This window comes from Merops nubicus, unplaced genomic scaffold, assembly GCF_000691845.1.
Source record: "Merops nubicus isolate BGI_N331 unplaced genomic scaffold, ASM69184v1 scaffold6641, whole genome shotgun sequence".
Lineage (NCBI taxonomy): Eukaryota > Metazoa > Chordata > Aves > Coraciiformes > Meropidae > Merops > Merops nubicus.
In genome coordinates this window covers 61187-78252 of record NW_008588902.1, presented here as the reverse complement: position 1 = coordinate 78252, position 17066 = coordinate 61187, and the positions used below count along the sequence as shown (strand labels likewise).

The 17066-nt window shown below is 37.2% G+C and overlaps 1 protein-coding gene across 1 annotated transcript in view; it reads right to left on the bottom strand.

The window, feature by feature from the left end:
- NCKAP5 (NCK-associated protein 5) overlaps positions 1-17066 on the bottom strand; it is a gene marked incomplete at both ends in the record, with an annotated part of 75494 nt that overhangs the window by 14059 nt on the left and 44369 nt on the right. The window contains one exon of the mRNA XM_008949397.1: positions 13470-13548. Coding sequence (XP_008947645.1) covers positions 13470-13548 — 79 coding nt within the window. The remainder of the gene's footprint in view (positions 1-13469; positions 13549-17066) is intronic.

The window sequence follows — 17066 nt, the reverse complement described above, 5'->3', positions numbered from 1 at the left end:
TAAATCTGACAGCAAACCTATTGTAACATTAAAAATAAACAGCAACAAAGAGGATAACTGTATTTTAGGTCAGAAAGATCAGAGGTAGTTCTGCTTACATCAGGCTTTCTATGTATAATGCCAGTAGCACAGGGTCATATTTTTTTTTCAAAGCAGCATCCCACCTCATGGAAAATATGTAATTCTCCCATGTGTAACACTACAGCTGGTTTGAGATCCTCCTCACATAAATTTTCAAGTTTGGGCCTACAGAACTGCACATGATTGACACAAATTTCAGCTGAGGCCTTTGAGTAACCACCAGAATTTTCCACAGAAAGCAGGCATTGTCAGGAAAAAAACTATCAGTCAAAAATAGCTCTGTACCAAGAACAGCTTCCCTGGGAAATTTCCAGCAAGTTGTTTTCAGAAGTACAGACTCAAGCCGTGAAGGAAGGTTTTGAGAAATATGTAACACTGAATGGGCTCTCTTCAAGGACTATCTAGGACACTAAAAATGAAAAAGTATAATTCCCATCAGTAACAGAATACACAAATTCTAAAAAATTACCTTACATTACATTAGAAAGTTCAAGACTTTCTACTAAGCTGACACAGGGAACCAGAGAACATGTAGTTGTTTCCTTCTGAAACAAAAGGGAGTATAAATTTTTCTAGTATTTTGAAACATGACAAATAATTCTTTTTTTTTTTTTTCAGAATAGTATTTCAAATGTAAATAGGTCTCTGCAAAACTGGTTTATCAGTTAATAAACATCTTTAAGCTACATGTGGCATTGGCAGGAAGAACTTAAACTACAGATGGCAAAACAGATCTCTTTATTTGCACATCCTTCTCTTCATCTGCAATGCTAAAGCAACGACAAAAAATGAATGTATTTCTGCCAAGTCAATGTCAATTTAAAATAGATTATTCCTTCTGGGTTTACACCATAATTTGATCCAATTAGTCAAAGATGAATGCATTATAGTCTTCTATCTACATCTGAAGTATAACCAATACCCTAAAGGCTATCCTAGGTAAAACTAGAAAAGACATAAGTTTTCACTGCACTGGTGAAATTGAATTATTTCTAATATACACTAAGGAAGGGTAAATGGGAGGAGGACTGTGCAGTGTATTTTCAAATGATGGATATACAAGTGAACTTCATTCATGGCCACTTGAATCTGGGATTACAATTTATGCCTATTTATAATAATAATAACAAACACAATAAAAGCACACTTTACCAACTTATTCAGTGTTCTTTCTATTGCTTCTTCCTAATCAAGCATTTTTTCAAAACCCACCAACTTCAATATGTCACTTGTCTTCACAATTTTCCATGAACACAATCCCATCTTTGAAATGTATTTTCTGAGTTGAAACAGATAATTGCTGCCTCATTTTAATTGCAGTCCCACCTGAAAATACACTTCTACTAGTAAGTCAAAAGATTAGTTTTAATTATTAGTAAGTACTAATAACTGTACACCAATTTGGCAGTTATCTATGGACCTTTTTTTTTTTTTTTTCCCAGTTACTGTTTCCCATTTCCCTCCAGGCATTTAGATCCCTTCCTTGCATGCTTGGAAAGAATGGTGGCAAGATACCCAGAACAGAGTTGTTACAGAGAACAAAACTTGGGAAAAGAACCTGGATAACTCTTAGAATTTTCTATTCCACACCTCTCAGTGTCTATTAAATACGAAGGTCTACACACAGCTTCCAGCTGAGGAAGTCCTACAACCCACAACATCTGCAATGATCTCTCTGTATTACGCTGTTATACTTTCTTCCTAAAAACCTACTCAATATTCTCAGAAGACACGGTATTAGAAATAGATACAATTTCAATCCTACTAGAAAAGAAATATTGAGACTTACAATTCAATACAAGCTGAAGAGCAACCTTAAGGTCGGTGTAAAAGGTAATTAAATGCAGTCCAGCTGCAGCCTGGCTGTCAATGAGGCCAGCCTAGAAATACTTTGGGGAGCAATCCCTCTTTCTTTTGGCTGTATGTCCTTCTTCTCTTTTACCTCTGCACTTGCGAATCAGCCTCATAGATTTGCAACTATCTTTAAGAAATCCTTATAGACGAGTAACAGCTGAGAAGAAAGAGAAGTCCTCTCATCTGATGCAAAATATGAATCCAGGGTAAGCCAACCGGTCTGCCAAAATGCAGAATTTTTTACTGAGAACATCCTTCTGCTCCCCTTAGTACCCTGAAATGTAAAGGCCAGGAACAAACAATTGCACACTAAGGAACATCTTACTTTGCATTGCTCATGCAAGGCATGGATGGATGCTTCCCTTCATTTGCCATTCCCTAACAGAAAAGACATATCCTAGCTCTCACAAATTGTACCAGATAGCAGCAAAGGTCAGGAAAGGATGGTTTATTTTTTACCCAGGTTCTAGCTAAGGGCTGGCTCAGCCTTGCCTCTTCCACATAACCACAGGCCTAAGTTTCTTTATGTCTCTGTTCTTAATATTATAACACAGAGCTAATGACACCTCCCCATTACATAGTGATATCATGAGAGCAAAGAACCTAAGAGTTTGGCAGCCAGTATATAACCACCCTGCAAATGCTTGAATGAATAATACTTGGGTAGAAATAACTTTGCTCAAGCTGTTTTTGAAGGCTGTTCAGGAATCAACAGCAAGCTGCAGAGTACTTGCAAGATGCATTAAGGTTGCTGTTTTTGCTAATGTTATTAGCAGTAGCTAGTTTAACTTTAGTTTGGCAGTAACTGCATTACACCACAGTGACAGCAGAGAAGAGGTCACACTTAGCATCTCAGACACATGGGCTGCACACAGTACCCAAGGGAGCATTTGCCACCAGTATCTGGCTGCTCCATTGAAGGTTTCTGTTCACTGATTAGTGCACTTGAAGCATTTAAGGATAACGGGACAGAACCACTGATTTACCTGCTCTTAAGCAAGTTCCTTATAAGTTGGAGTTTGGTTTCATTCACATTAAGATACTTTCTTTCATTTTCTGTTTCCAATACAACTAGTGATAGTGCCTCAAGCATAAACGTTGTCTATGGTGAACACAGACCAATTTATAAGTGCACAGGAAACTCTGGGTTTTGCAAATGCACAGAAGAATATATCATATTTATTTTAGTAACATCACTGTTTTTTGTTTATTAGTACAAAAAAAAAAGACTGAAATTAAAGCCACATGAATATTAAATGAAGCTTTGAATAATTTATTTTTAGTTCTGCCCTGCAGATGGCTTTACTTAAGGGTACTACTAACAAACAGTTACAAATACACATGCACCTGAAACAGATTTTATTTCTTAATTAATGAAGTGAAAACACATTAACAGAGTGAGAACAGAGAGCTCTGAACAACTTTTAGGTGAACTATAATCTTTACACTTTGATACTCAATTTCGGCTCCTCCAAATCTGCTGAATCACTGTGAAACTAACTGTGTGCAAGCAGGACTTGGTAAGAAACCATTGTGAGTGAAAGCCAGAAGAATGAACAGAGTGGTTTTCAGGAAGTCTTGCTTGGTGGTTTTTTTTTGTTGTTGTTGTTGTTGTTTTTGTTTTGGGGTTGGTTTGGTGTTTTTTTTTAAATATGCAGTATTACATGCTGTTACAAAACAATCATTAGGATGACCATTCTAAAACAACCTACTGAAACTCCTTGTTTGTTAAAGATAGGAAGTAAGGAAATTAGTCACTGTAAATATGTTTGCTGATTTTTTTTTCTTTTAATAACAGAGTCCAAAACTGTGCAAAACCTGAGAAATTATTGAGGTTATCTAGTATCAAAAACAATGCACTAATTGTATAGGTATTATTTCTCTGTTATAGTGTTTTCTTTATTTTAAGATCCTGATTTTCTGTGATCTGCTGTGATGGCTAAATGCATAATGAAATGTCAACAATTCAGGTCTCTGACTGAAGACGTGAATCAAAGCTCCTCAAATTCAATTAAAAATTGCAAAGACAACAACCAAACTAGGAATAGTGAGAACTCTCCTCAGAGTGAGAATTTGGAAAGGCATGTGCTCATAAAGCTCAAATATAATTGATAATTCAGGTGAAAATGTATTTTTCATAAAAATTCTACTAGATGTCATTGTAGAAAATGAGCACCAAGTCCATGTGAACACTGTTGAAACAAATGTTTAAAATAACTCAATACGTCCTTGTTCAAAATGCTTCTCAGTTTGCTCAGTTGTACTTCAGGTGTATGAATTAGAGGTAACAGGAGATGCACGACTGATGCCTCATACACACATCTACAGATGGTCCTAGCCAGAAGCAAAAACCATGTAAAGTACAAAAGTTTCAAACAGAAACACTCACGCTGTTATAGAGAACACTGGCGTGTACTCTCCTGTAATAAGTATGATAATCAGGCACAGTCCTGATTTGAGTGATAAAACTGAATATAGATTGGGCCAGACTCTGAAGTAGTGTAAATCAACACAGCAGCATTAACTTCAGAGTTGAGAAACCCAGCCATCCTTTTTAATTGACATTTTAAGCCTGAATGAGAGCAGCAGATTCTCAGTATCTTGAATAATAATTAGACTGTATCCTATATATAATGTATAAAGAGCCACACTTCTCCTTCTAGTGATAAAATTTGGTATTTCTGGATGAGTAAATGCAATGACAAAGAAGGAAATTAACAGCAAATCATTGTGGCTAATAAGAAAGGGTGGATCTAAAAATATTAGTTCTCTCCACAGAAGGAAGACAAGCTAGACAGTAGGCTGTAGCAGTGCTACAGAAGGACTGGCAATTAGACAACTGGTATGTGTACTATCTCTTAGAGGACAAAGAAATGATTCGTCTTTGCCAGACTGTGAAGAAGGTAAACTGACATAAATTAGAAGACACTTATTATTCACATTGGCAGGGTTCTCCATCATCTTCACAGAATATAAGTAACAACTAGAAAAATATACAGAAAGTTTCACTCTATTATAGGCTCCTTCGGGCCATCATTTCGAAATTAATCCCTGCAGAAATACCCAAATGCCAAGCAGGCGTCAAGAACACAGCACAGCAGACACTCCTCAGCTCATTTCTAGTGGCCCAACCCCACACCGTGCTGTAACTCTCACAGGTCTCTCCGTTCTGCAGTGCCAGGGCTCGGTAATTGCATTAAAATGTAAATGCTTTGGGGATAACAGATGGAGGCATGAAATGGCAACTGCTTTTTATTCAGCTGAGCCCAGTTACTTTTGTGCACTTTCATACATGCCTCCTCCCTGAACTATTTTGGGGACAGTAAGACCACGATACATAAGGAGGTTGTGAGAGTCTCTCCTATGTCTTCCAGGCCCCTTATGGCACTGGAAGCAAGCAGCTATCATTATTAACACCCAGGCTGGTTAGATAGAACAAGTGAACGTATTGTTAAGTTGCCTGCTATACTGAAGCCCCATTTCAAAGCTCCAGCCCAGGAAGAATTCTTACTAAAGCAATGCAGTCAGCACCTACAGGTTAAACACCTACCTCTCCATGTGCACATGCACACAGAGCTATAGAAAATGGCTTTGTTACCAATGTACAAATAAACGTGTGCATACTTGTACCATTGCTCATGTAGAGGGGATTCATAAGAAACCTAGTACCTTATCACAACTTATCAAAGTTTTTATGAAAATTTTTGAGCATGCAGATTCAAAAGAGGAACAGACCCAGGTTGGAAATGGATTTGGTGATAATTTGCTTTGTTTGATGACTTTTACAGACAGCAAACTCACATGTAGAGACTTCTAGGTATTCCACAGTTTTGCTGGGTGCTGATGGGGAAGATAAACATTTTTCCTTTATCTGATCATGTGCAAATGAACAATTCAACTGCTATATCAGTAATAAGTTGATTACTAAATGGTTCTTCTCAACTTCTATCAATGGCCTGATGAAAGGAATTAACACTGACAGTGATAAGTTGTTTTCTCAGACATTGAGACTTCATGACAAGAGGGGATTTCTTCTGCGGTCAAAAGACATTTTATCAGTTCAATATTGTTCTTCATTAATTTCATTAGAGGTGTCCAAGGATTTGCCTGGCATTTAAGCAACTTCTGGATTATCCTTTTGCCTCTCCACGGTGATGTGTATCACCTCTCTTTACTGAATGCACAGGCTGTAATACCAATCAATTTGTTCACCATCTTTCCTCTGTCACTTACTCTGTTACATTTATCTCAGTAATTCATTACAGACCTCACCCAATCTGTCTCCAGGTTTTGAGGGTGCTCTAATGTAAATGTGTTTGCTCAAATATGTCAAGCTTAATGGACATGTTTTAGGATGATGCATGTCAGTCTTAATGTATTTACCACATTTAATCAGGCTTATTTCCTTCACATCTATTTCCATTCCTTGAGAATGAGAAACACATATTCAATATCTGTTTAGTTAGTACTCCAGTAAAAACACCTGAAATTTTAGTAGTTTACATAATGGTGGATAAAACCCAACCTTTTGTTTGGTGTCCAGTATTTTTTCTTCTCTTACTAGCAGCTTATTAAACAAGCAGTTGAACTGCTATTATTTTCATCAGGCTTTGGAATAGGCCATTGAATAACATATATAATTAAGCATTTTGAATCTCTACATTAAATGGCACATTCAGAAATAAAATTTGAAACATTCTTTTTCAGTTCAGGTGTTCATGAGATCTAGACTGAAAGAAAGAAACTAAGAGAAAAAATGCTGATGACACTGAAGCAAGGATCTGTTAACTCGAAATGGTATGACAAAAAGGGAGGCTCTGTGTCATGGTCTGGATTTGGGGTAAGTCAGATAATGAGCAATACTGGGGCAGCTGGGGCACCACACAAGCAGTAAAGAGTGACCACCAGTTTTAAACTGGTGAATAAACATGAAGGCCATGATGAGAAAATAATATCTTGGCAGTAAATGTGTACATTTGTGGGAAAGCCATACAGAAGAAACAGAAAGAAATGAGGAGTCAAACAAATTTACCTGGGGTACTAGAAAGAATGCAGTCCCTTCTCCTTATAGAAGTTTGCTTTTGAATTATGTTTTTTTATAATCATACATATATAGCTTCATAGTATAGGTACTAGGGGCTAAATAAACCAATTTCATAAAACAGAGATAAGGCTATAATCTTTAGTATTTGATACCTCAATACCAACAATTTTAATTCTGACATTTCATTTTAAGTCAAACCCACTTATATCTACAATATATGTCCCATGTTAGCTATCAGTATATCTGTAAAATTGCTATCAAGTTGCTACTAACTTATCTATAAAACTTGCTGTGAAGGACATTTTTGGTTTCTACTGAAAATGTAGTTTGATTGCTTTTCTTTGCTGCATATAAAGCTTAAAGGGGTGGACTTAAAAACACAATGCAACATATAAAATACCAACAATGCTTCCTTTCTGAAGCATTAGGCATCTAAAGGACTCAACCAAATGTTCTCTAAAGACAAATCTCCAAAAAGTTGCTTGAAGGACAGACCTTCCTTTTTCTGACCAGACTGCCTTTATATTAAACTGCAAAACCCTTCTGCAAGGTTGTTCTTGGAGAGCAGAAAAACATGATGATAAAGTCTGCTGTAAGGCAGATGATTATCAAGAACTTTAATGGGATTGAGTGCTGGGCTACAGCAGAGCTACAAAAGAACCCCTTGACCTCCGTGTGTGTTTTTGTTCCAGCACAAAGCAGCAAAGTCTGCAATGCACTTCTAATGTTGCTTTGATAGTGTGGAAGCCCAACACTCTATCTAGCTGGAGACTTTTCAAAACTCTTTCAAGGACCTGCAGGCATTTTCTGTCTATTATAGAAATGCCAGTATCTACAAGGTTTCCATTTAATGTTGGCTGAATCAATTTTAAGCAACTGACCTGGGCCTCTAATGAAAATAAAAAATTAGAACAAATTTTTTCTTTAAAGTTTCAAAAATTCTGACTACAGTTATCTTCATAATCTTTGCCTAGCTCTGAATTTGACCTGAATTACTCCAACCAAACAATATGAGGTTAATGCCACATTTAGACGATTTATTTCCAAGAACTGTGAATCTTTCTACTGTGAATTGTAACCCCAGCCTGCCTCAGGGAATCAACTCCCCATATAACTTCCATAGGTAGTATTTTTGTGTTCCCAGTGAGGCAGATAGCACCAACAACACCCAGATATATTTTGAATCGCTACTACCAATTCTTGCATTATCAAGTGTCTGCTCTCTAGAGTACCTACAATGCTCAAGCTAGTTGCAGGTCTATACAGATTTTACAAATTTACTTTATTTCGACCAGTGATATCATTCCAACAACCCTTGGAAATCCTCTATGATGAATAAACATATTTACACATAGAAATATCCGTGACAAAAAAAAAAAAATCCTCTTTCTTTGTATTGAAAGCTGAGTGCAAATATAAGAGTAGATCTGACAGGTTCTCAGAAACTTCTCATCAGCTTACTTAGGCTGGTGAATACATGCTGAGACTGTGTTTTGTGTGAAGCTTGAGTACATCACTAGCAACAAGCACACTCAGTGTTGAGTCACTTCTCTAGTGAGTTCATCACCCATTTGATGACAGAGAAAAGGAAACTGGGCCCAGAGAAATTATTATCACGCATCTTTCAAACACGGGGTTTAGTAAATCATCAAAGTGTTGATGTTTGAAAAAAGTGGCACACACAGTGTCTTTTTCAGCCTCAGCATAAGTTTATATCAACACTGGAGAATTAGACCATTAATTACCACTAAATTTACTCTTCATTACAGATACCTATATATTCCTAAGAAGAAAACAGAACTGCAGAATCGCAGAATCCCTGGTACGGCTTGGAAGGGACCTCTGGAGATCACCTAGTCCAACACCCTTAACAAAGCAGGTTTGCCCAGGGCAGGTTGCATACAAATGAGTCCAAGTGGGTCTTGAAAGTCTCCAGAGAAGGAGACTCCACAACCTCTCTGGGCAGCCTGCTCCAGGGCTCCAGCACCCCCACAGTAAATACGTTTTTCCTTAAGTTTTGATGAAACTTCCTGTGTTCTGGTTTGTGCTAGCTGTTTCTTGGCCTATCACTGGCCCCCCCTAAAAAGGTCAGGAACCTTTTAATTTGAGTAGGGACTAGCAGAGCTGAAAATACTTTTGCTTATTCAACGTGTCCATCTTTTAGCCATAATTGATGAACATTATAATCAAGGGAACTGTCTTCAGTACAACTGCTACTATATATCACAGTATCCTCATATGAAGTTGTCGGCAAGAATGAATTTTCCAGTAATTAGCATTTGTTTGCTTGTGCCATGGATCTCTGGCTTTTCCCTTCAAGCTGTTTATCAATGAAAACTCCTAGTACATTATAATTAATATAATCACACTATTCCAGGAGTGGCTGCTAATTTGAAACAGTACTCAATGTATTAAACTTTCTCTTAAATGCTTTTTCTTTCTCAAGATGTTCAATTATTGACTTCTTTATGTAAAGGTGTCATTTGTATCTGCCTTGTAATTTTTTTGGCCATTGTGACAATGGGGAAATTCAAGACAAATACTGAAAATTCTACTCCCTTGGAGGAAAGAGAATTCTTTTCCTTTGTAAAATGAAGTGGGTTTTATATTTACATCAGAGCACTCCTGCCAGGAGCTTGACACATCATCTTTACATCCAATAAAAGAATTTTGTTTATAGGAATATTTGGAGTACCATGATGTACCTATCTGAGCTGGTCAGTCTCTTGTGGCACAAAGGGAAACTCAACCTTTTCATCATGTCCTTCCTCTTACTAGGAATTTTAGGATTTCCTACTTCATCACTCTTTCAAAACCAAATTACATTACTGCAACAGGCTTGAAGAAGGAGTCCTGAAAATGACAGGACCTGAAAGTGATACTCATGGATTCTTAGGTGTGCTGTCTGTAGAAGAGGAAGTACAGGTAGCATCTGTGCTGCCAGTGCTACATTTGCCATCTTCACTAAGAGTCCAGCAGAAGCATTCCAAGTGTAACATATTTTTGTTTTAAATTTAAAAAAAAAATCTTCTAAATATAAGGGTAAACACAATATAGCACAATATAATTGGCTGCTTACTATGGAAATGATCATGTGTTCCATAGATGCAGGTATACTAGAAGGGAAATTTTGTATTACCATGCATTCTTGAATTCTTTCAATTTAGGAAATCAAAAGAGTCAGCAAAATACTTAAACTTGTTTAGATCAACAACCAACGATAAATTAAGACCCTAGCAATGGGCATTTTACACCTTTTTTTAACACATCCAGGAGTATCTCATTATTAGAAAGTGATGAACCAGCATTGTCTTCATGATACCGCCCCTGAGGACTGTTCAGTTATATGTATCTTACTTACTAGCCAACTGGACAGACCTGTTGCCAGTTTAGGTACTTTGCAGAGACAACTACAGCAACGTGTTTTTCCTGTTATGTGCAGAACATACTAATCAGATTAATCTGATAACATATTAAACAGATTAATTGCTGCTTAATCATGGCCTTTCCACATCTTCTACACATTCAGCTCTATTTTCACAACAGTTTAAATCAAAAAACATAGAATTAAAGTACAGCTACAAAGCCACAGTGAGCTTTTGTTTTCTTAAAACAACTGTTTATGAGGGTGAAGAATGCAGTAAGAAATGAATTTATGGCCCACTGAAACTGTCAAGATTTCAAAGACGTTCCTGTTCTGGAAGAACATCCAACACTGTGAAACTGTTTCATGAAAACAAACAAACAAAAGCCTCTACCAGGACATGAGCTGCCCTCTTTCATCAGACTAAGGACCTGGCTCACTATCACATGCTTGATGGCAGTAAGGCATAGTGCTAACAGAGCCATTCTTCCTGTATTATTCCCTTCTGCTACTGACAACCAAAATCTCAGGAGTTGATAACAAAGAAAGCCACATATGTCTCTCTCACATCTCAAATAATTCTCCATGTCAACAAGTTCTTTATAATCTTTACAAGTTCTTGTTTGTATATGGTTTTGACTGAAAATCACAACCTGATGAGAGAAGTGTTCCAAATGAACACTTCTTAAAGCTGCATAGAGTTTCAGTCTTGAAAAAAACATCAGCATCTTTCTATGGAAACCTTTGTATCAAAAAAGGCCAGAACCTCTAGCAAAGAATTTGGTAAAAGAATATGAATGTGTCATTCATATTAGGAAAACTTGCTAGGAAAACTTGCTATCCACAAAGAGCAGGCACAGAGCAGTAAAAAATACCAATGTAAGCTAAAGCATAGCCTGATGAGAGTGGAACAAAACACAGCATGATACTGATTTAGGAGTATTCAGGAAGCACACTTAGATCCATGCTTCTCATTTCCCAGGCTTGGGCTTGTCCTACTGAAGTACAGAATGACTGGCACAAGCTGCATTAGGACTCACTGTTTTAATGTTCACAAATTTGCTCACACTTCTATTATTTTTATTGTGCCAATACTACCTATTTCACATAATGTCACCATTCATCAAAGTTTCCTGACATTAACAACTCGATCTTCTAAGCAAACTTCTTGAGTCAGTCTAGATGGTTTGACACAGCAGAACAGGGATAGCTGGCATCCTGTGTTGAGCCTTTAAGAGACAGCACTGTCTAGGGACTCATTTTGCATTTGGTATAATTCTGATGATGAAAAGGTTTTAATAAGCGCTATAGGAATTTCCCAAGGACAGCACTGCCTGGCATCTCTGAGGCACAACATCCTGGGGCCTTGAATAGACCTAGGCCACAGATCTACCTGTTACTTTAACCATGTTATCACCTCTGAAAAAAGTGAAGAAAAGGGTCTTTTATTTGCAAAAAAAGGACTTTGGTGCACAGGAGGGCTGGACCCACAGAGATGACCTCTCCCAGCTAACTGAGGGCCTCACGAGGGCTTCAAAAAGGCACAACTGAAGTCCCACCTTGGGGAATGGCAACCAACCTGCTTCATAACTATTATGTCCTGTCAAAGACTCAGATTTGGTGCCTGTAGGAGGAGCAAAATATTAACACCCTCAAAAGCCACTTGCATGACATATTACAGGACCCAGTAATAAAGCAATATATTGAAATATATAGCAATTAAGACTCAGCCACAGCTACCAATTGCACTGATGAACACCAAGAAAGCACTGGAATCTTTTCAGAAAAAAGCTCTGTAAATAGCTTTTTTTTTTTTTCTTGTTCAGTATCTGGATTAAAAAATTACGCCCAAACTTTTCACATCAATCCAAAGCAAAAGTTTTGAGAATTCTGGAGCAGAGGCAAAATAATTAATTCAGTCTGAGGAAAAGTAATTCTCAACAATCTTAAGCGAGTTACTCTCCTCTGGACAATTTCTAGAAACACAAAGCAAGTCCTGTATTCAAAGAGTGAGCAACATGTATTTCTCTTTTCAAGGCTAGTGCCTACTCACTCACAGAATCCCCTCAGAGTCTTACACTGTATTGTTCAAAGCTCTTGTTATTTAGTTGCTGCAATGAAGCCAAGTTATGGCTGGGCTCTTAGAGAGAGAATTGTTCAGGGAGCAGGTAAGGGAGGCAAATAAGACAGCCAGAATTTATTTGGCTGAATTTGGCACTGAAAAAGGATGTACAAGTCAATAAAGCATGCAAACATTTCCCTGTCATCCCAAAGAGAAATGTGTTTCAATGTGATACCTCTGTTCAGCCCCACTTGCTGGTCTGACAGTAGTAGTGAAATAAAAGAGCTTCAGGCTACCAAAATCTCTCAGAGCATCCTGAAAACAGACTCAGATTTTAACTATTTAGCTGCAGCCCCTGCCTGCACAGGGAACTTGCTAAAGGAGAATCTTTTGTTCAGTCAGATCCTTGTATTGGTGACGTACTGCTCTAACAAAGATCCAAAACAGACTTCTGTTTTGTCCTTCATTGATCATCAGATACTTTAACATGTACTGAGGTTAAAAACTAGTACTTGCCAGTCAAGAAGCAGGATGGATAGTGCTACCCCCCTGAAAAGTGTAGAACATAGGAAACTTTATTTTCAGTTACTGATTTAAGTTCTTCTGAACAGACACATGGTTTGCTACTCCTTCTGGTTTAGTTTATTACTGCAATTACTTTGTTATTCAGAATTTTATTCTGAATTTTACTAATTCAAGGCCAGTTTACAGAGTTACAGTGTATCTACTGTTCCCACAGAAAGTATCATGCGCAACAACCTTTGACTTAAGCCATTATACGTAACCCCCTAGTTCTGGAGGCTGAAATGATCTTTCACAGCCAGATTCCAAAGCCCTTCTGTCAAGCATCACACTGATCCACAACTGTTAATGGTATGTACTCATCTTTTATATAGTTGGTGAAATCTGGCTATGCAGGAACAGAATGCTAAAGCTGATATTAGGTGGGCAAACAAACAAAGTAATGAGAATTAAATGTGTGGGGGTTTTGTTTGTTTGTTTGTTTGTTTTTCCCCAAGAATGGAAACAGCAATAAAATTCATTGTAAAATATAATTTTTGTACCTATCACACGACTCTGACATGTAGTCCTTGTCATGGTGTCCTCCTCTTCTTCTTGCAGGTTTTCTGTGACTAGTTTTGCCTGTACATAGTGCAACAAAAGTGAAGAACATCTGTGACTCTGTTGCTTCATAACTACAGAACATCTTTTCAGAAATAAACCAGAGTAAAGTTACAAGGTAGCTTAGCTAAGAGTGCAAGTACACCGCCTGTCTCATTCTATGAACAATATCTGAGGATAACAGCTTTAACCTCATTCAAAGTCACAATGTGCAGCAATCAGAAAATACCCTTGGACGATGCAATTTCGCAAAGGGAAAAGTCTTTTTTCTGTATGAAAATAAAAAAAAAAGAATTATGCTTAGTTCTCCTGACCTCTTATTTCTTTCTCTAGAAATACCACATCTCAGATTCTATGCTAAAAAAAAAATGAACTTGATATGTGATGTGATATCTCTCTAGTTCAGTTTGCAAACACTGAACTTTGGCATTTTGGTTTCCACCTTTGCTTAGACACATTTATAAGTTTAACAGAGAGAAAAACATCATTTAAAAATGCAGTGCACACTAAGCACCTGTATGTGTTATTCAAACCTATATTCCATTTTCCAGATGAAGGCATATTTTTGCTCTGTTCTTCTGCACTCCTATTTCCCAAGTGCATATAAAATCTGAGTGTCTTCCTAGCATATAGTGAAAACCCCCTCCATTACATGCCATCAGCAGCCATAATTCAGATCCAGGGACATATTTTTTTGCTATGCTATATAAATGAAACAGGAAGGGTGATGAGAGGAGGAACACCAGCACTGCAGAAAAAAATTACTTTCAATATCTCAGAGATCTTAAATTATTTGTTAATTGCTGTCTGCTGTTTTAAACTACTTACAGCACATTCACAATAACATTAAATATGTTCTGTAATCTAAACCAGTGGAATTTATCATCACTTGCACGACACCTCCTTTGTTGCAGTCTGTATTCTGTTAGTCTGGCTTACACGAGTACCCCTATTGACCTCTTGTGACTGGCCTCAGGAAGACATGGAAGACGCGCTCTGCATTTATAAAAGTGCATTTATAATTTCTTAATCCCAGCAATTGGACTACATCTTTTTCTTCTGAAATTCTGCTCTTCAGGCTATGGAAAATGAAGAGTAGAATACGTGATCACTTGGCATGGAAACACAGGTAGAACAGTTTCTCACATTTGCAGACTGCATGGCAGCCTGTGGCTTGCTGCTAATGTGACATTTCACAATATTAGGATAGATCTCTGTGTACTCCCCAAACACACAGACTGCAGACAGACAAAAACTCCCAGTGCCTTGATTTTGGTGCCACACTTCCACCTCACCAAGTAAAGCCCACGGCTTTTCTAAATTACACTAGGCTGTAATAAAATCACAAAGATGAAATGAAGCAGTGCAGCACAAAAATGACTGTATCTCACCTTAAGCTCCAGCCAAGGACATGAAAAAGTATTGGAGAATGTGGAATATCCTTGGTGTGGGCAAAAGGATTATGTATTTCTGGTGGATGGCCTTTAGAGCAAAGTGCTTTTTTGATGAACACTAACGGGAAGCATATCCCTCTGCAGGTGAAAGCACAAGGCTGCCACTGGTGGAACTTTGCTTTTTCCATAAATTCCATGGCAGCCAAGCAATAACGCTCTTTGCATGAACAGAAATCAGAGGTAATTGCTGCATATGTTATGGCATAATAGTGCCCCAAGTCTTTAACTGGCACATCATAAGAGAAGAGATTTAATCATCAAAAAATCAAGAAGTTTTAAAGGAAAACCTTGCTAGAAAATTAATGTTAAAAAAATGTTACAGCCAGGACTTAAAGAAGCAATATATATATATATATGATATGCAGGTCGGAAACATAGCAGCTCCCACACCGAACCTGTATGACTGAAAGCTTTGCATTGTTCAAAAAATAAAAGAAATCTTCTTAGTTTAGGGCTTTTCAAAAGAGTCATGCTGTTTCCTCCAAAAGCATTCATTTTGTCTTTTTACAAGCAAAAAAAATGCACAATAGACCATTCCACTGCATGTGTCTGTTTTCAGCCACAGCTATCTCCCAGTACTTTGCAATCTGCTTCAAAGGAAACCAACACCAAAGAGTAACTGGAAATGATTATAATAAGATGCATGAACTTTGAATTTAAACACTTTCCATTGTTTTTCTTGAGGAATTTTGGAGGGCAAGATGAGATATCACATACTGTGAAATTTTAAGGTATATCTCTTTTTTAAGTTAGCATTAAGAACTAAACGCATGTTTTCAATCTCATTATTGTAGATGTCCTCAGTCTTCTGGCACTGGGTATTTCTTTCAGGAATTAAGTGCCACAAAAGACTATATGAAACTCAAAAAGGCGAAGCATACAATAGTCTTCAAAAACAAGACAAAAAATCCTTTGATTCCCAGCATGCAGAAGAGTGTATGGTATAAGACAGGTAATGAGTGTGAGTTCCATGACTACCACATCCTTAAAACCTAAATATTGTAATTAGCATTTATCCATTATTTGTGTATATTAAGGACAATATTTTTAGTTCCATGATAAAAAAAAAAAAAAAAAAAGTGTTTCTTGAAGATATATGTAAAGTCCTACACAACTATTATTGCTGCATTTAGGAAGACTTCACAAAATGACAGACAAAAAGCACAGAAAATTGTTGCAGCTTAGAAAATAATAATGTTAGAAATTGTTGAAGCGATGTGTAGAGTTTTTTGTACTTCTGTACAGTGAAGATATACCTTAAGCTGTCAGGACCATATTAAATGGGGCATAGTTAAACTGAATGGCTCTGATAAGGGGCTCTGCTTTGCTATCAAAGTTCTAGATCAGTTGGATTGAATTTCCTGCATATTGCAGATTTCCAGACTTTCATTTTCTCTCTTTCCTTTTAGTGACACTACAAGGACAGCCTTAGATATGCTTATAATTTGTGGTTTTATAATGCAGGAGACATCTACATTTTCATTGAAGAGATGATACCACAGGAGTCGAGAGGAAAAAGTTTTCAAACACATTCATTCTGCATATATTCCTCCTAAGTTTTAAAAAATGTCCTTGCAGATGTTCTTAGGAACAACATCTGGATTAAAGTAAAAAACCATTTGCCTGGAGTTGAAACCACCTCTGGGATACTTTAATCTTAAGCCTCCTAAACACCAGTACTAAGGTAAGAGTTTTTCCAGTTCCCATTATTAAGCTTTTCAAAATTTGTTTTCCCTTGAAACACATCCCAAAGAACTTGTATTTCAAGTTCTCTCAGATGAAATAGCTGCATGTGCTGTCCTTCAATAACTCAGTTAGATCAGAAGAACAAAAGTAATAGGCTCAATTTCATGTTCAGTATTGGTTTTGGCACAAGTTTTCAGACTATTTTGTGAAAATTGTGATATTGTTAATAGTCATCATAATAATGTGGTCCAGAAAACTTCTCATCAGGAATGAGAAAAGAATGCTCATCAAATTAAAGCATCTCTGTTCTCCTGGTGCTTGAACTTTAAAACATTGTGGGAAAGGCCCTTGCTGAGCAAGAAATCATTCACTAAATTCTAAGGTTAATTATTAGAAGCT